This window comes from Schistocerca piceifrons, chromosome 1, assembly GCF_021461385.2.
Source record: "Schistocerca piceifrons isolate TAMUIC-IGC-003096 chromosome 1, iqSchPice1.1, whole genome shotgun sequence".
Taxonomy (NCBI): domain Eukaryota; kingdom Metazoa; phylum Arthropoda; class Insecta; order Orthoptera; family Acrididae; genus Schistocerca; species Schistocerca piceifrons.
This window is the reverse complement of record NC_060138.1, coordinates 1,124,271,035-1,124,291,855: the sequence shown is the minus strand read 5'-3', so window position 1 is coordinate 1,124,291,855 and position 20,821 is coordinate 1,124,271,035. Positions and strand designations below refer to the sequence as shown.

Here is a 20,821-nt window from a genome sequence, read left to right as displayed (position 1 = left end):
TGCCATTATTCAGGTATTTGGTTTACATTAAGGATCAGTTATCTTTCCCAAAGCCTAAATTAAACCTGTGAACCCTAGACGGTTGGTTGGTTGATTTGGGGAAGGGGACCAAACAGAGAAGTCGTTGGTCTCATCGGATTAGGGAAGGATGGGGAAGGAAGTCAGCTGTACCCTTTCAAAGGAACCATTCTGGCATTTGCCTGAAGCAGTTTAGGAAATCATAGCAAAAACCTAAATCAGGATGGCCAGAAATAGGTTTGAAACAGTCATTCTCCTGAAGGTGAATCCAGTGTGCTAGCCACTGCACAACCTTGCTCAGTGTGAACCGTGAAGCTAGAGCTTTCCCTCTTAAATACAGGGTGATTCACGAAGGTATGCAAATTTTGTAATATGTTATTCTACTAGTAAAACTAAAGAAAAAAGTTCATATAAACATAGGTCTTAGTTACGGAGTTATGGCTAATAAGATTTTTTGCCTGAAATTTAGAAACTTCGCCAATATGAAGCCATTGCATAACTGTAAGAGGTTAAAGTAAAGCACAATTTCCATTTATTTTGTTATTGATCTGGTGAATCTAATAAAACATGTCCCAGACTTTTATCTGCCATAGTTTCCCAGAACATCCAGAGAAGCAAAGAAGTAATTTTATAAAATTTTTATATTATTAAATACTTTGCCCAATTTGTTTTTTAAATTCCATACCAATGCACAAAGTTTTCAACAGAAATGGTAGATGATTGAATTTTGGAAAAATGATGGTAACAACATTATCTGAAACTGTATGAATGTGTCAGATAATCCGCTTTTATTAATACCATTACACATGTTAATTCATGTTAAACCAGAAAAAACAAAGTTCAGTGTTACAGAAGTTTTGTAGTGTACATACAATTTCACAATATATTTACAATAAATGTTCGAAAATGTCTTCACAGAGTTCAATGAATTTAGCTGCACATGTAGGAACAGATGTTTTTGCTTGTTTCGGTTAGGTAGATAACCTGTCTCCCAGAATATTCAGAATCCTCAGAGTTGGATAATGTACACGATATTTGTTAACTGCAGCCATAGCATTACCATCACATTTGGCACAAATAAACACCATATCGACGTATTCCTCTGTTGTAAATTTGAAAGGCATCTCTATTTCATAAATAATCTACATACCACAACAGTTACTATCTGGTTTCACTTAAATTCACTGTTGTTATTATGTTCTTTCACTGAACAATACAGAAAACTAACTCGTTTCAAGGTTAGAAAACGAGTGACAGAACTCGCTAACAATTGCCAACAATTACATAAATGTTTCTACATTCTTAATGGAAAGTAAACAAATTTTCTTGTATAATAATCTTTGCTTCTTGGGATGTTCTGGAAAGCTACTGAGATACATGTCTGGGACATCTTATATTAGATTCACCAGACCAATAACAACAAAATAAATGGAAATCGTGCTTTATTTTAACCTCGTACAGATTTGTGATGGCTTCATATTAGCAAAGTTACTAAATTCCAGGTAAAATCTTTTGTTAGCCGTATCTCCATAACTAAACGTTTGTGGACCTTATTTTATATGAACTTTTTTCTTTAGTTTTACTTGTGGAATAACATATTAAAATACTTGCATATCTTTGTGAGTCACCTTGTATGTAAGAGGTCAGTCAAAAAAGATTGAAATGCAGGCAGTTGATTGGTATATTAATAAAATACACATCTCGACTGTTTCTGTCTGCCACAGGAATCCAAAATGGTTTTCTTAATCTAGATCAGTTATCTGCAAACCACTTGGCAGTGTACTTTCCATTGTACCAGCTATTAGGGCATCTTCCCATTTCACTGTATGGAGTGACCATTTAAAGCTGATTCTAGAAACTTTCTAATTACACTTTCCTGGGATAATTAGCATCTATCTTCAAGCGACTGCCAGTTCAGGTCTTTTAGCAACTCTGAGACACACTTCCATCGATGAAACAAATCTGTGACCATTTGTGCTGCACTTCTCTGCATATTTTCAGGGTGCCCTGGTAGTTCTGTTTGGTACTGGTCCCACGCACTTGAGTAATATTCTAGGGTAGTATTGGTCATGTGAGCATTTTCTAAGCTATCTCATTTGTAGACCGATTGGATATCCATAATACTCTAGCAATAAGGTGCAGCCTGCAACCTGCTTTTCTATGATTGAGCTTATATGAATGTTACATTTTGTATCCCTACAAATTGTTACATACAGGTATCTTCATGACTCGACTGATTACAACTCTCTCTCTCTCTCTCTCTCTCTCTCTCTCTCTCTCTCTCTCATTGATATTGCAGTCGTTTTTTTTTTTTAAGTATACAACTTCACATTTCTTAACATTTAATGTACATTGCCAGTCTTTACACCATTTTGAAACCTTATCAAGATCTGATTGAATATTTGTGCAGTTTTTTTCAGCCTGTATACTTTATTATAAGCAGAGCTGCATTATCTGTGTAAGGTCTGGGGTTAATATAAACATTGTCTGCAAGGTCAATGTACAACACAAGCAGCCATGGTCCCAGCACACTTCCCTGGTACACCCAAAGTTACTTCATCTTTAGATGACTCTCCATCCAAGATAACACACTGTGTCCTGTCTACTATGAAATTGCCAGTTGATTCCCAAATTTTGCTTGATACCTCATACAATCATACTTTTGATAATAAGTGTAAGTGTGTTACTGATAAGTGATAGGCCTCAGACACAGCCAAATGATTTGGCTCATATTTGGCAGGTCACTTGTTTACAACCTAAAATGAAAGACTCCTGGATATTTTTACTCGACACCCCTCTGGCTTTGAGAAACCAATCCTAAACTTCATGAAATGAAATGCTATCAAATCAGAACTGATTGTATCAATAGATAATTGAAAATTGAGCATTTTAATCGTCATATGTGGAGTCCACAGATGCTTATTTTCCTAGGAATTGAGAGAAGAAACTGTTAAGACTGCCACTTATATATGTATGACTTAAACCACTCGTATGCTGTTCCATTTATACCATAGAATTGTAATTTCTGGAACATAATGTTATGGTTCAAACAATCAAATGCTTTGGATAAGTCATAGAAAATTCGTATAGGTGACATTTTACTTTTTAATGTGGGCAGTGAAATTTTATATTGCTGTCTCAGTGGAAAAGCAATTTTGAAATCCGAACTGTGATTTACTAAGTATCCCATTACTGCTGAGATGTCTAACCACACTTGAGTACATTACTTTTTTGACAATTTTTGAAAATGCTGTAAGCAAGGATACTGGTCGATAATTATTGACATCTGTGGTTTCCTGTTCTTTGTAGAGAGCCTTGACAACAGCATGTTTTAACCTGTCCCGGAAAATACCTTGAGTTAATGATGGATTACATATGTGACTCAGAATATCAGCTGTAACTGCTCCACATTGTTTTAATATCTTGTTAGAGATGTCATCTCCTCCAACAAACCATTTATTTTTCAAAGATTTAATGATTTTCCTCATTTCACAAGAGGTTCTAAGGTGAAAATTAATCTGACTAGGATTTCTCAAAACTGACTTTTGCATGTACTGCTTGGCTTTTTCTTTTGAACTATTCTTACCAATTTTTTCACCTACACTAATAATTTAATAGTAATACTACCAACCCTAGTGTTACTATTCCTGTCTCCCTTCTTACAACATTCTGTATTGATTTGATTTTGTTGCCGAGTTGTTAATTTCAACTCTGATGTATGTATTTCTTGATTTTCTGACAACTTCTCCCTGTATGTTACAATAATTTTTAAAGTGTAAAATTACTTCCGAGTCTTTACTAATTACTGCTGTCTCGTAGTTTTCTTTTTCTTTCTGAAGAAACTTGTAATACCTGTAGAAACCAAGGTTTCTTTGAAATGTGTTTGGTGTTACTTTTAGTAATTCTTTTGGGCAACAATGTTCACAAGGGATATAAATTTATCAAGAAATATTTTGCATTTATCATTATATACATCTCCACAAGTAACATTTTTTAAACTTTCTCTGAAGTATTCTGTAGATACCGGGTTGAGCAACCTTACACTTTCACTTAATGATTTCTGAACAGTACACCCTGCTAGGTTTAGTAAGTTAATAAATTGTGCATCATGATCTGATTATCCATTTATCACAGGGAAAGCTTACATCCTCTTGCCATGCAAATACATAATCTATTAGTGCTACTGTCTTGAGCTATAAGTTATGTCATTAATAACATTTCTAATTCACTTTTCCTATCAGAATTGCTTAGAAGATTTGCATTGAAATCACCACAGATTAACAACTTCTTCTTTTTGTCTGACAGACAGCATAATAAGGAAAGTGAAAGTAAAGAAATGTAAAACGCAAATTTGCACCTGTCGGCTACATCATGTAAAGTAGTCAGTGTTGTACTTCCACAACCCACTTTTCAGCCAGTGTAGCAACGCAGTACATCGACAAACGAAGAAATAAAGAAAGCAGGGAATGTCGCTATAAGTGTCACTTTACAAATTTTGACATTAGGAAAAGCAGTTGTAACTTTTGTATTTTTATTTATTTATTTATCCTGTGGATCACATATTGTACAAAGTACACATGATATAGGACAAGTCATTTTTCTTAACAAATATGTAGTTTGGAGAAGAAAAAAATAGGCAATGGACTGCCATTTAAAAAAATGTACACAAAATTGTTCATTGATGAATATAGTAACTTCACATACAGAGAATACAAACAATTTACATGGGGAACTAAGAAACATGTAGGCAATGTAGTGCTACTTTAAATTTACACAAATAATCACTGAGATTACAGAATAGTGAAAATGTCAACTGGAAACACAACAGAAGGACAATGCCATTTAAAAACTACATTAAACATGAAATTAACATTGAGATTTCACAGACAATTAAGTTTTAATACTAATAGAATGTGTACTTGTACATTCAAAAAGCGAGTTAAAAAATTTTGGGAAGTGAAACTGAAACATAGTTGTGTATAGTAGAAATTAGGTTATTATTTTGCCTACAGAATGTTTTACTCTAATCACAGTATTTTACAAAGGAACTTTATAATTTTTCATTTCCAGGAATTCTTGTACTGAATGGAGCAGTTTTTATTTGTTCTGGAATTTTATTGTGTAATACGACACCCAGATGAGTTATATATTTTTGGTATGATGATGTCCTTGAAAAAGTTTGATGGATATTAGATTGCCCTCTGGTATAATGAGCGTGTATATCATTGTTTTGGATTAATTTGCCTGTTCTTGAGAGGTATTCCCTGGTGAATAGGATTGTTTCTTGAATGAATAGGGATGGGATGCTTAGAACATTAAGTTTTATAAATTGACATTTACAGGATTCCAGCTTTTTGAGGCCACAGATTATCCTCAGTGCTCTTTTTTTGCAGTTTAAATATATTTGTGCTGTGAGTTGAATTTCCCCAAAAGATGATTCCTTAGCGTAGCAATGAGTGGAACTACGCATGGTATGCTTGCATTAGTGTGGATTTACTTGTAGTAGATTTTAGTATTCTTAGTCCATAGCACAATGATGAGAGTTTCTTTGATAAGTTGTTTATATGTGTGTCCCATTTTAAATTTTGTTGGACCCATAGACCCGAAAATTTTGTTGCATTTACATTTTCAGTTTTATCATTATTTAACTTTACTTGGATAGTGTTTTGATTGGATGTAGGAATTAGATGGAAGTTGATACATACAGTTTTCCCACTATTAACAATTAGGCCATTTTTGTTAAACCACTCAGAAAGTTTTTTCATAGAGTTATCAGATATTGTCTGAAGGGATTCAGGGCTAGATCCAGTCGACACTATGCTTGTATCATCAGCAAACAGGATAGTTTTTTGTGGGCTCATACGTTCAACAAGATCATCTATGTAAATGACGAAAAGTAATGGCCCTAGAACAGAACCCTGGGGAACACCATATCTTATTGTTCTTTCCTCCGAGAGGAAAACTGTGTTATTTATTTTATTCTGTACATTAATATCGTATTGAAGTGATACCTTCTGTCTGCGGTTTTGTAGGTAAGAGCATAACCAGTTGTGAGCCACACCTCTTATTCCTCTTCTTTCCAATTTAGCAAGCAGTATTTTATGATCTAGGACGTCAAAGGCTTTAGAGAGATCTAAGAAGATACCTGCAGCTATATTATGTTGGTCAATTGATTTCAGTATGTGGTCCAACAGTTCAAAAATTGCTGTCTGGGTGGATAAAGATTTACTAAAACCATGTTGTTGAATGCTGATTGGTGCGTGGTTTTTTTATGAAATTAGTAAGCCTGTCATAAAAAAGTTTTTCCAGGATTTTTGAAAAGATGCTTAATATGGATAATGGTCTATAATTGGATACTAAATCAGGGGAACCTTCCTTTAGTAATGGTGAGACTTTAGCTATTTTGAGAGCATCTGGAAAAATGCCAGTTTTTAATGATTGGTTGTAGATGGTTGATAATGGCTTTACTATATGGGGAGCACACACCTTTAATGTGAGGTCAGGTACTTCATCATAGCCACTAGAGATTTTATTGGGTAACAATTTTATTATGTTCCTAATTTCATCAGGGTTTGTTTCATAAACAAACATTAGTGCTGTTTGACGTATTGGTGGAATTGAAGAACGATACCTTGCAGTTTGCCTGAATGAGATCTTCTGCTAGTGAGGTGAAATATTAATTGAACTTGTTTACAACTGTTATGGATCTGTGACCTTAGTCATTAAGTGTTAGAGAAATGTTTCCCTTTTTAGGTGTTGAACTACAAGTTTCTTTTTTAATAACTTTACACATAGCTTTCATTTTGTTTGAAGAGTTTCTTATGAAATTGTCATTCCATAAAAGTTTTGCCTGTCTAATCACTCTAAGATAAGTTTTCTTGTAGGCTTTACAATAGTCAGAAAATTCTTCAGTGACTATGTATTTTTTGGAGCAATATTGGAGAAATCTGTTTCTCACTAGAAATTTTGATTCCTTTTGTTACCCACGACTTTCTATTTTGATTGCTTGAAGTTTTTGTTTCAAAAGGAAATGCTGTATTAAAGTAATAAAGGAAGGTCTTATGGAAGCTTAAGAACATATTATCAACAGTTGTTCGCATGTAAACACTGTCCCAATTTTTCTTAGCTAATAGGAAGTTAAAAATCCTAATATTGCCATCTGAAAAGTTTCTTCTTTGAAATACTTTTTTGGGGCTGATTGTACTATTTTCCATGTCAACGCTCAGTAGCTGAGCATCATGGTCACTGTATGCGATGCTCAGTACTTCTCCAGTGAATTTGTAACCAGTATCAGTTATGAAGATTTGATCAATTATTGAATCAGTATGCTCTGTTGATCTTGTTGGAGAGTGTATTGTGGGGATCATATTAAAGGATTTGGTCATGTTTAACAAATCAAGTTTAGCATTACTGTTTTTTGATAAATCAATGTTAAAATCGCCACAAAGTATTATTCTCATATTTAATGAGCTGACACTATTCAGCAGAACTTCTAATTTGGTCATAAAATTTGGAATATTACTACTTGGTGCTCTGTATACATTTATAATTATATAGTTTAGTTCAGGCAGCTTAACCATAGAAAGCTCAAATTCCTTATCTTCAGATAATGCAATCTGTTCATTTAGGCCTACCTCACTGAATTTTATCTGGTCCTTTACAAATATAGCAGTACCGCCATGTGTGGAGAAATTCCTACAATTAAAGCTTGTTAATGAGTACCTTGGAATAGAGGTTGACTGAATTTCTTCTTTAGACAGCCAGTGTTCGGTAATACATATTACATCTGGATTTATTTGAGACTGAAGTAACACTTCCAGCATTTGAATCTTATTTCTGAATGACTGGACATTATGGTGTAATACAAGAAATGATGGACTTTGTGACTTTTCAGTTAAGGGTTTAATTAATTTCTTTTCTAAAGGTATTTCTGACACAGCACTTGCCCTAAAAAATTGGCCGAGATTTTATTTTTGTGTGTGGCTTCTTGCACGCAATTTTCAGTAGCAGAGATGGTTTTGAGCGGTTGACACAGTTCTGCTTCCATCAAAGCTTCTGTTTTTGGCCTAAACCATTTTGTAATTTGTGGTTGTTTGGCGATCTTGATACTTGGGGCCGATTTCTTCAGGATATGATTTCGGAGTTTTTCTACTATTTGGTCTTTTCCTAACATATTTAAATGTAGTCCATGAGCTGTATGAAATCTTCTTCCTAAATTGTATGTATCAAATATCTCTACGTTATGAAATGTAGAACATATTTCTGATATCAGTTTGTTTGCAATGTAAATTTCTTGGTTGACACGGGACCAGGAAGGCAAATCGTAACGATGAGGAATGTTAACAACAAGTACATTTGTATGTAATAGGTTGTTTAAGCATTCCTTCATTTCTTTTGCAAACCCTTTTGTTTCATTCCTATATATATCGTTTGAACCACCTAGAAGCACGACAAAATCACAATTACTTAAGTGAGCTACATCAGTAGAGTTTGTTAGTTTATTTACCTCACAAAACTGCACTCCTGGCTTCACAAAACCTGTTACCATTAAATTACATTTATCTTTAAATAGTGCTGAAATTCCACGTCCATGACTGTCACCAAGCACACAAATTTTTTTGTTTATCACAGTTTTGGGGCTAGAAGGTTTTGAAACGTGTTTTTGCTGTGTAGATATATTCTGTTTTTGCACATTCGGTAACCTTTTTTGATAACTATGAACCTGTGTTAACTTTGCGGTCTTGGGAGCAAATTTATTGTAAGCAGCAGAAGTTTGTTTTTCACAATTACCATCATTTTGTAGTAGGATATCGAATTTGTTTTTTTGAGCGATTACTGAAGAAGAAACACTATTTACGATATCTGCACACTTTATTTTACACGGACTCTGTTGTGTAGGTTCCACATTTTGCTTAATAACAAGCTTTTCTTTCAGATGGTGCACGATTTGATCTTTTGTAGATAGGCCTACCGTTTTTTGGAGCACGGCAGGAGAATTTATTACTAAAGACGACGAAATGATTGCGCTATGGTTTGCGTTACCGGTACACCCAGAATGTGTTGGAAAACTTGAAATGGCGACGGAATCATCGGTTAATGTGCACACTTTATTTCTGTCAAATTCACTTACGCCCTGCTCGGCGGTTTTTAGTTTTCCATGATCATTTTCAAGACATTTGAGTCTATCAGCTAACACTCTGTTTTCTGCTGAGGATCTGCGCACAATTTCTTGCAACGAATTAATAGTTTCAACTAGTTTTGCTTTGTCAGGATGGACTTCACATGTTACACACTTACATTTTGATTTGGATGATTTTTCACTGCAGGTTTTTTGCGTGGCACTAGACTTGAAACTTTGCGGAGCACTTTTGTTGATCATCTTCTTGCTATTGATGCCGGATAACATTTGAAAATTCGAAATAACTGGAGGCACAAATTCTCTAAACTTCTCAATCGCCGCCATCTTGTTCCATGTCCTGAGAAATAATTGCTCGACGTGAAAAGTTAGATAACACTGAATTCTGTACTGAATAAAATTCAAAACTTGCAGTTTAATGTCGAATCTATCTGTTATGTGGATGTCTTCTTCTTCTCCTTTTTTCCATAAAACTGTATGATACATGTTTAAAATTGTATTACTTTTCTGCAGGTACTGCATATTGAATGAAGTGCTCCGCTTGGTTGCTGATGGAGTTTTAAATGTTAGTGACATTGATAAGGTGATGTCAGAGGGTCTAGGAATGCGTTATGCTTTCTTGGGTCCTCTTGAAACTGCTCATTTAAATGCCGAAGGTATGTATTCAGTTTGTCATTATACGCTTACAACATGCCAGTTAGCAATACACCAGTACACCGCTGATTATTTAAAGATTTGAACTGTTTTGTATAAAATGGCTTCAAATGTCTAATTTCTTTGCAAATGACTTAATATGTTAAGTATTTGCCTTTAAGCATGTAACTGAGAAAAGGTTTAGGAAAGATTTGAAATTATGCTTAATATCTGTTGGAAGCTGCTGAATTATCTCATTAGGAAAGACTGGATGAATACAGTGTGGGTAATTTCCACTCCATTTTAAGGAAGAGCTAGTTTTTCACACATCTAAATGTATGACGTATCTCCTGAAATATGTGGCATCCAATGATATAATTATGCAGGTACCGTTTGCGAAGTGTGTTATGAAGAGAGTTAGTAGTAAAGAAATAACAAAAGGTTATTAAAGAAGTAGAAAATTAAAAGGTCATGCCTGATGCTAAAGTCTGACTGCATGAACAGTGAAAATATAATAAGTATTAAACTTTTTCCTTTAATAATTTTGTTGAAGGTGTCAGTGAGGGAAGTTGTGAAAGGTTGGAAATTATGTCTAAAGCTTACCTGAAGTCGCTAAGTTCTCTCATTCTCAAATACTGAATATATAAAATCCATGTATTTGGATGCCATAAGCTACATTGCCTCAAGACAAACACACAGTTTCTACCTGTAATACTTGTCTTATTTTGCTAAGCTTTTAATATAAGGTTATTCCTCTTAATGTGTAGATTATAACAGCATTTAAAATTTTTAAAGTCAGTCAATTATGGGAAATATGGAAAATTGAAGTTTTGTTGCCCCTACACTGCGACTGGTACCAGATTCTGGGATAACGTTTTAGTAATACAGGTGCTGAGAAAGGCAAGTTTGCTCGTTTGACTGTTAGTAGCCAAATTCTTTTCAGGTGATTCTTTTGTATGCCATCGTACAAATGTTGTTTGTGTCTGAAGTGTCGCTGATAATCTCCTCTCCAGTTATTATTTATTGTCATATTCATTTGAATGAAGATAAGACTCTTGCATCCTTAACAGTTAAGAATGATGTATTTTATCTTTATTTGGATGCTAAGCAATTTATTTGTAGATGAAATTTGCTTTTCATAACTGACTGAACTCAAGTTGATCAGTGATTTTTAAATATTACTGCTTGTTATCATTAGGACTGAAAATAATGAAGATATCATGTAGTTGTCAACAACAACAATAAAAATAATAGTAATAATAATAATAATAACAGTTTGCAAAATAAAGTAAACTGTCCAGGGAACAGCTAGTTCTCAAAATTTTTATAACAGTACCTAAAAGGACATTTATCATGTATAAAACTAAGTATCTGAGCAATAAATGTTTTGAACTTTACCTTTTTTTGTATTGCCTTCTATTCAAAAATGTCTAATGTTTTAATTGATGTAAATGGATATTTGTTTGATCAGATATTTTTGTCATTCAAGACTAAATAATAATTTTTATCTGTATTGTTTGAATAAATTCTGCCCAGCTATGTTTCTTAATATATTCTGAGAGTTATAAGTGAGTAGCAACTATCCTTTACATAGGATTGCTAAGGTAATAACTACATTGGAGATTCTATTTTTGGGCAGTGTTTTGACGAGTGATTCAGCCATCTTTAAGTGCTGTAAGTGAAGGTCTTACATACTGGTATGCTTACTGTTTGCACTCAATAGGCACTGTGAAGAATTGTTGCCAAAGTGTAACTACTTCAAAATAGTTTACTACCTGGCACTCTCTCTGTCCGTTGAGCATTTTGTTTTGCAGTGTTCATTACAGCATATGTTCTGTGTGTGATTTCATCCTTGCCGCTACAGTCTGGAACCGCCTGACCGCTACGGTCGCAGGTTCGAATCCTGCCTCGGGCATGGATGTGTGTGATGTCCTTAGGTTAGTTAGGTTTAAGTAGTTCTACGTTCTAGGGGACTGATGACCACAGTAGTTAGGTCCCGTAGTGCTCAGAGCCATTTCATTTCCATTTCATCCTTGCAAGATCAAATGGTTAGTGAAATAACAGAATGTTGGATCCCAAGCCTTGCCGAAATTGAAATTTCCATTCCTGTTTATTGGGTTTTCCTAACCCCTGTATAAACATTCAACTGAATTATTCAGTCCCAGAAGCTTGGGGACTGCCCCACAATACTAGTCTTGTCTTGTCCCTTCATAATGATATTCCACAAAAGTTAATTTGCTTATCTGCTTCAATAAGGTGTGTGTGGTTGAAGTGCCTGGTAGGTCATTAACTGTCCCCACGTGCAACATACCAAGTTTGCAAGGTTTTGAGTATGTACTAATTTTTTTGGAGACATTAAGTGCCTTTAACAGTACATGGTGACGAGAATGAAATGCAGGGTGTTTCAGAAATAATTTACATATTGCAAAGTATTGTTGTTGTTGTTGTTGTTGTTGTTGTTGTGGTCTTCAGTCCTGAAACTGGTTTGATGCAGCTCTCCATGCTAATCTATCCTGTGCAAGCTCCTTCATCTCCCAGTACCTAATGCAACCTACATCCTTCTGAATCTGCTTAGTGTATTCATTTCTTGGTCTCCCTCTACAATTTTTACCCTCCACTCTGCCCTCCAATACTAAATTGGTGATTCCTTAATGCCTCAGGACATGTCCTACCAACCGATCCCTTCTGCTAGTCAAGTTGTGCCACAAACTTCTCTTCTCCCCAATCCTATTCAATACCTCCTCATTAGTTACGTGATCTACCCACCTAATCTTCAACATTTTTCTGTAGCACCACATTTCGAAAGCTTCTATTCTCTTCTTGTCCAAACTATTTATTGTCCATGTTTAACTTCCATACATGGCTACACTCCCTACAAATACTTTCAGAAACGAATTCCTGACACTTAAATCTATACTCGATGTTAACAAATTTCTCTTCTTCAGAAACGATTTCCTTGCCATTGCCAGTCTACATTTTACATCCTCTCTACTTTGACCATCATCAGTTATTTTGCTCCCCAGATAGCAAAACTCCTTTACTACTTTAAGTGTCTCATTTCCTAATCTAATTCCCTCAGCATCACCCGACTTAATTCAACTACATTCCATTATCCTTGTTTTACTTTTGTTGATGTTCATCTTATATCCTCCTTTCAAGACACTTTCCATTCCATTCAACTGCTCTTCCAAGTCCTTTGCTCCCTCTGACGGAATTACAATGTCTTCGGCAAACCTCAAAGTTTTTATTTCTTCTCCATGGATTTTAATACCTGCTCCAAATTTTTCTTTTGTTTCCTGTACTGTTTGCTCAATATACAGATTGAATAACATCGGGGAGAGGGTACAACCCTGTCTCACTCCCTTCCCAACCACTGCTTCCCTTTCATGCTCCTTGACTCTTATAACTGCCATCTGGTTTCTGTACAAATTGTAAATAGCCTTTCGATCCCTGGATTTTACCCCTGCCACCTTTAGAATTTGAAAGAGAGTATTCCAGTCAACATTGTAAAAAGCTTTCTCTGAGTCTACAAATGCTAGAAACGTAGGTTTGCCTTTCCTTAATCTTTCTTCTAAGATAAGTTATAGGGTCAGTATTGCCTCACGTGTTCAAACATTTCTACAGAATCCAAACTGATCTTCCCTGAGGTCAGCTTCTACCAGTTTTTCCATTCGTCTGTAAATAATTCGCGTTAGTATTTTGCAGCTGTGACTTATTAAACTGATAGTTCCGTAATTTTCGCATCTGTCAACACCTGCTTTCTTTGGGATTGGAATTATTATATTCTTCTTGAAGTCTGAGGGTATTTCGCCTGCCTCATACAACTTGCTCACCAGATGGTGGAGTTTTGTCAGGACTGGCTCTCCCAAGGCCGTCAGTAGTTCTAATGGAATGTTGTCTACTCCCAGGGCCTTGTTTCGACTCAGGTCTTTCAGTGCTCTGTCAAACTCTTCACGCAGTATCGTATCTCCCATTTCATCTTCATCTACATCCTCTTCCATTTCCATAATATTGTCCTCAAGTACATTGCCCTTGTATAGACCCTCTATATACTCCTTCCACCTTTCTGCTTTCCCTTCTTTGCTTAGAACTGGGTTTCCATCTGAGCTCTTGATATTCATACAAGTGGCTCTCTTTTCTCCAAAGGTCTCTTTAATTTTCCTGTAGGCTGTATCTATCTTACCCCTAGTGAGATAAGCCTCTACATCCTTACATTTGTCCTCTAGCTATGCCTGCTTAGCCATTTTGCACTTCCTGTTGATCTCATTTTTGAGACGTTTGTATTCCTTTTTGCCTGCTTCAGTCACTGCGTTTTTATATGTTCTCCTTTCATCAGTTAAATTGAATATTTCTTCTGTTACCCAAGGATTTCTACTAGCCCTCGTCTTTTTACCTACTTGATCCTCTGCTGCCTTCACTACTTCATCCCTCAGAGCTACCCATTCGTCTTCTACTGTATTTCTTTCCCCCATTCCTGTCAATTGTTCCCTTATGCTGTCCCTGAAACTCTGTACAACCTCTGGTTTAGTCAGTTTATCCAGGTCCCATCTCCTTAAATTCCCACCTTTTCGCAATTTCTTCAGTTTTAATCAACAGTTCATAACCAATTGACTGTGGTCAGAGTCCACATCTGCCTCTGGAAATGTCTTACAATTTAAAACCTGGTTCCTAAATCTCTGTCTTACCATTATGTAATCTATCTGATACCTTTTAGCATCTCCAGGATTCTTCCAGGTATACAATCTTCTTTCATGATTCTTAAACCAAGTGTTAGCTATGATTAAGTTATGCTCTGTGCAAAATTCTACCAGACGGCTTCCTCTTTCATTTCTTAGCCCCAATCCATATTCACCTACTATGTTTTCTTCTCTCCCTTTTCCTACTGTCGAATTCCAGTCACCCATGAGTATTAAATTTTCGTCTCCCTTCACTACCTGAATAATTTCTTTTATCTCGTCATACATTTCATCAATTTCTTCATCATCTGCAGAGCTAGTTGGCATATAAACTTGTACTACTGTAGTAGGCATGGGCTTCGTGTCTATCTTAGCCACTATAATACGTTCACTATGCTGTTTGTAGTAGCTTACCTGCACTCCTATTTTTTTTATTCATTATTAAGCCTACTCCTGCATTACCCCTATTTGATTTTGTATTTATAACCCTGTATTCACCTGACCAGAAGTCTTGTTCCTCCTGCCACTGAAGTTCATTAATTCCCACTATATCTAACTTTAACCTATCCATTTCTCTTTTTAAATTTTCTAACCTACCTGCCCGATGAAGGGATCTGATATTCCATGCTCCGATCCGTAGAATGCCATTTTTCTTTCTCCTGATAACGACGTCCTCTTGAGTAGTCCCCGCCCGGAGATGCGAATGGGGGACTATTTTACCTCACCCAAGAGGACGCCATCATCATTTAACCATACAGTAAAGCTGCATGCCCTCGGGAAAAACTACGGCTGTAGTTTCCCCTTGCTTTCAGCCGTTCGCAGTACCACAACAGCAAGGCCGTTTTGGTTAGTGTTACAAGGCCAGATCAGTCAATCATCCAGACTGTTGCTCCTGCAACTACTGAAAAGGCTGCTGCCCCTCTTCAGGAACCACACGTTTGTCTGGCCTCTCAACAGATGGAGTGTAATTCCGTGATTACAGTGCAAAGATGTTTCAGATTGAGGTATCAAATTGACCCTCCAAATGCATGAAACATTTGCAGATGGTCTCAGTAGTTTGTATCTAAAGAAATGTCACACACACAAATTCAGACCGCTTTCCAACATAGCCCAACAAAATAAACTTATCATGCCAATCGGGGGTTACAGATATGTACAACAAGAATGTAGCCTGTTTTGAGACATTGATTGGTTATGAAGCTGTTACAAGCTATAGCTGTTACAGGCTCTAAGTCATGACGAGAAATGCAAATTTGTGGCACTTTCTGACTAGCTACAGAGTGCTGTTGGCAGTGACAGCACTTTCACACAGTGCATCGTGTTAAGTGATGAAGTGACTTTCCATGTAAAACACAGTGTTAGAATTTGTGTCCTACAGACCCCACATCCACCCAGTTCAGCCGAAGTCAATTATGTTTTGTGTGATATCCCACTGGTCTGTTTAACAATATCTTGCTTTGTTACGAAACTTTTTTTTTTTTTCTTTTAAGGCTGAATTACATTTTTCAGTAAGATGGGGAAACCATAGGCAACCTTACGGCTACATTCTTTATTTGAATCGGATGCAATGTCATTTATTCTAAGTATAATGTATATATACTTTGAAAGCAAGGAGCATAAATTCTTAAGCTAAATGAACAACAAAGTTTAAAATCTTGTTCCTGTTTCAGGTATGGAAAATTACTGTGATAGGTATGGTCAGACAATATATGATGTGTCCATGACAATGGGACCCACACCAAAATTTGAAGGTCCAGTGGTGAAAGAACTTCATAAACAACTGTGTGAGATGACTCCTCTAGAGAAACTTCCAGAACGAAGGGCATGGCGTGACTTGTGCCTCACACATCTCTCTACTCTGAAGAAGAAAATGTCTAATACTGAATGAAACAACAATGTGCAATAATATGTAAATAATTAACTATATGAACTATATTTTGCCAGTTCCAAAACATTTTTCCTTCTGTTCATTGTATGCCTCTGCCACCCCACCACACACACACACACACACACACACACACACACACACACACACGCACGCACACAGAGAGAGAGAGAGAGAGAGAGAGAGAGAGAGAGAGAGAGAGAGAACGAACCATTACAACACTAATGGTTGGTACATATGTCTTTCTCCAGTAGGAAAATGAGTAAAGACCAATGCAGAAATTGGGCAGGTCGTACACCTGCCCATTGGGAGTCTCTCTCTGAGTGTGTGTGTGTGTGTGTGTGTGTGTGTGTGTGTGTGTGTGTGTGTGTGTGTGTGTGTTTTATACAAGTGGAGCAGTCAGGAAGTGATTGCCTTGGAGCTGGCTCAGGGCCTATATCTCCTCCTTCCCCCCCCCCCCCCCCTTCCCCCCTCCCTTTGGCCCAGTACTCTGTATGCAGTCTCCGCCGAGGTGGTGGCAAGCATGCCTCATCTCCTCCCCTCCTCCTCCACTCCCCTCCTCCTCCTCCTCCTCCTCCTCCTCCTCCCACTGACACATTGCTCTGTCAGAGGTTCACACCCCTTCTGGTGGCATATCCACTGTTGCTGCTCCACCTGTCCCTGAAGCGAGTTCATTGTGGGATATCTCCTTCCTCTTCTTAATAAAACTAAGTGCAGGTTCCCAGGTGTTTGTAAGGAGGTAACCTCTGTCATATGGCCACTTGGAAGAATGAAGCAGAATGATTTCCTCGTACATCTCAGTTCGATACCCCAGAAATCAATATTGCCATGGAAGTCCATGTGAACATGGAGTGCACCCTTTTCTGCATGTCATGTTAAAATAAGAGAAGGCAGCACATTGGACCACAGTGTATACTGTAAGAACACACACACAGTTATACTTGCACATTGACTGCTATCACCACCTAGCACAGAGGAACAGGGAGCTCAAAACATTTTTACATAGGACTTGCACCTCCTGTCCAACAGTGAGGTCTCAACCAAGAAGATGAACACATGAGGATGGTTTTCAGAAGAATGGCTACACAGTGGCAAATTCAGAGGCCCCAATGTCCTCCACTGACTGTGCAACTGGCAGAAACAGACGAGGACCTCAGGAGGATGAAGCCATTGTGTTTATTCCATTTTGTCACATTATCTGGAAAGATGAGACAAATTCTTTGGAAACACCAAGGGAAGGCTGATGTTAAGTGTTTTCTTCACCCCCCCCCCCCCCCCCCCCGCCCTATCACTGCACCATTGTAGTGATTGGGTTCTGGTACATAGTTACCTAATTAATTAGTACAATTTACAAGCACTAAGTCCATTACCGATGTCGGAGCCATAGTGCAGAGTGTATACTCCCTGGGAATTTTTGTATCCGGGCGAAAACCGGGAATTTTTCGGGATCTGGGAATTTTGCCTGGTTTTAATTTTCAGTTAAATTTGACTGATAAAAACTGACACTCTAATAAAAAACATTGTATCTCTCAACTGCAAAACAATACTGCAGCAATAAAACATAAATGAGAGAAAAAAAACAATATAAAACTTTAATTGCAAAGGAAATGTGCCCTTTACAACAACAACAACAACAAAGCACCGTGCACACACAAGTGTCTGCCAATAGCAAAATACGTCAAAGGCCTTAGGGCAAAGACTATGCAATACTTCGTCACAACGAACTGCTTCCGATGGGCATGACGTCAATCTGTTAACATTAGGTTCGTTTGAGCAGATGCCAGCGGGCTCATGTGCATGCGCACTTCAGTCCCACGTGAGCGGTACCTTCTTCCGCTTCTGGCTACTTGAAGCCAGGTGCTAACTGGAAAAAATTTTCTGGAGCTAAAAAGTTAAGTAAAATACATTCACATAGTTACAGAAGGCTGAAATATATTGTCAGTTTGTTTCCTGATTTTATTTCCACATTTTTGGCAGTCAAGCAATAATGACCTTACAGAACAACAAAGTTATTTTTGTTGTTTACTAAAGAAATTTGGCTTTTGTTAGTATTTTCCACTGAGGCAATCAATTTATTTGAAAGGAAGTGTTTCATTCCACAATATAGGCTAGTTCCAGATGTTCGCTGAATTTCCGCGTTTTCATCTTCTAGCGTGTTCAGCATTTTGCCATAATAAAGAACCAAACATGAGATAGTACAGTTCTGGTGCTCCAAGAAATTTACATCCCAAAAAGCTTAATATGAGGTTGGGACCTACTCCATTCTGAATGTGGACACGCGAATGTGCACTTCAAGCCGAATTAACTATTTTAGTATGGTTTACGAAATTCCGAAGCTCTTGGAATATCCTCTGATGTTCTGTTTCTTTTATGACGTAATGTAATATCCTCTTAATGCTTTATATGTTTGAACATACGGGTTTCCTATGCTGTTGTAGCTGTGCACACGCAGTAATGCTTGTTCTCTGGCTCTTTCTGGCAACAACCTAAACAAACCTATTTCTGACAGGTGTTGGGAAAATATAGCAAATGGTGATTTGAATAGCGTTACTTTCAAAGTAAATTTCCTTATACGCAAGATGAATTATGTTAAGTGTACGAACGTGTAATGAATTTTTTAAATTACAGATTGTTTGTCTCTCGTTTGAAACTTAAGACTTTGAAGACCAGCCACTTCAAACAATATCAAGCCTAGAAGCCTTAGACATTTAAATTTTACTGGCACATTTGTGTGTAACATGTGCAAAAAAAGACCAATATCACATGTTAAATAGCTTCTGTTGTAGCTTATTAATCCTAGAGATCAATATTATATGTGAAAGCTTAGCTGTTCTTGTAGCCACAGTAAGTGAATTAATTTAAGCCATTCACTTTTCTCATTTGTGTGTCAGCTCTACTTAAGTCATGATCCTGTAGTGGCTGCGGTAGCTGACATCGTCATGAACTGTTCGCTATAGATTTCTGAGTCCAGACTGGCAGCTGCTTACTCTCTTCAGACATCTACTAGCACTTGCATGTTACCTTTCCATAAAATAAAATAATTATCCTTTTCAGATCGAGCTGCATATGAAAGTCTCATCTTTTCCTAGAGTGTGTTCCAGGTAGCTGTTAAATAAATAAATAAAAAAAAAAAAAAACAACCAAATCCCAATATGATGATCATTCATTGCTGTAATAATCGTGATGCATGTTTGAACTTCATCACTAATGGTGCAGGTTCAGCTGTACAATGAAAATGGAATTTTAAACAAGTTGGCAAATCGGGTGCCACATCAGTCCTCCGTGTCTTCTCGACAATTGATCTAAAAAGTATTCTGAAACTGACAATTTAATACTACAAAATTAGGGACAGAATGATTGGATCGGCACTGTAATGAGCAGTAAAAATTATCTTCAAATATTATTTTTAATCATGAAGTCACAACAGTACAAGAAAGAAATGCTTACAAGTGGTTGGTCTGATGCAGAAGAGGACGGATAACAAGCACGTCTTGCTGCCTCCCTAAGCATGTGAAGACGGCACCTTCTTGTATTTTTTAAGATACAAATTAAATCTTTGACATTCATTTTACAAATGTTTTAAATTATAAAAAAAAGTTTTTTTAAAGGAGGTCTCTCACACTGACTCCACACGAAACACTCAGATGCTGTATACGAATTGCCGCTAACTTGCTGCGTTAAGAGTTAAACTGCGACGCAGGTTAATACTGGGAATCTGCACCATTGGCTGTGGCTGCCAGATGATAACATGCGTCCTGTTTGTTGGCTTCCAAGGCAGTGAGATATCGTCCTATGCCTGGGTGGTGAATGTAATGAGGCTTGCAGAAGTAGTACAGTGTCTGTGAAGACCACTGAAGTGCTTGCTGCGCTGGCTTCCTGATACATACTGGGCCCAAATGCCATCTTGACAGAAGGGTGTACTACCCACAAGGGGTAGTGGCATGGGAAACAACAAAGATGGTCTGCCTGCCAGCTAAAACACTGGCACTGCTTGAAAGAGTCAAGGATGATCTCGGACTACAGAAGTCCGGGATCTATCAGATTCCCTGCCAGTGTGGCATGACGTGCATAGGTCAGTGCGTACTGTTGAAGATCGTTGTTGTCAAGAACACCAATGGCACGCCGTCTGGAGCAGCCTAACAAGACTTGAGTCATGGAGCATTGTCTATTGGAATTACATGGATTGGATTATGATCAAATGAAGGTTCTAACATAGATTCTTTAATGGCACAGTCTCAGAAGTTAGATGTCTATCAGGATTTAAGTAAAAGAACCACTGATCAATTGTGATAGGGGCTGTATACTTAGTAAAGTCTGATTACAAGGGGGAAGGAAACATCCCACAATGAACTGACTCGAGGGCAGGTGGACCACCGACAGCAGCAGAGACATGGCCAGTGCATGTCCATGGGTGTCAACCTTGGACAAAGCAACATTTTGGGGGAGGAGATTCTGTTTATGTACCCATGCCTA

General features: G+C 37.2%; 1 protein-coding gene across 1 annotated transcript in view; it reads left to right on the top strand.

Annotated features, from left to right (window-relative positions):
* The window catches only part of LOC124778951 (lambda-crystallin), a 36,130-nt gene extending 19,715 nt beyond the window's left edge, over positions 1-16,415 (top strand). The window contains exons 5-6 of the mRNA XM_047253677.1: positions 9,668-9,810; positions 16,134-16,415. Coding sequence (XP_047109633.1) covers positions 9,668-9,810; positions 16,134-16,351 — 361 coding nt within the window. The 3' untranslated portion in view covers positions 16,352-16,415. The remainder of the gene's footprint in view (positions 1-9,667; positions 9,811-16,133) is intronic.
* Positions 16,416-20,821: the final 4,406 nt, after the last annotated feature.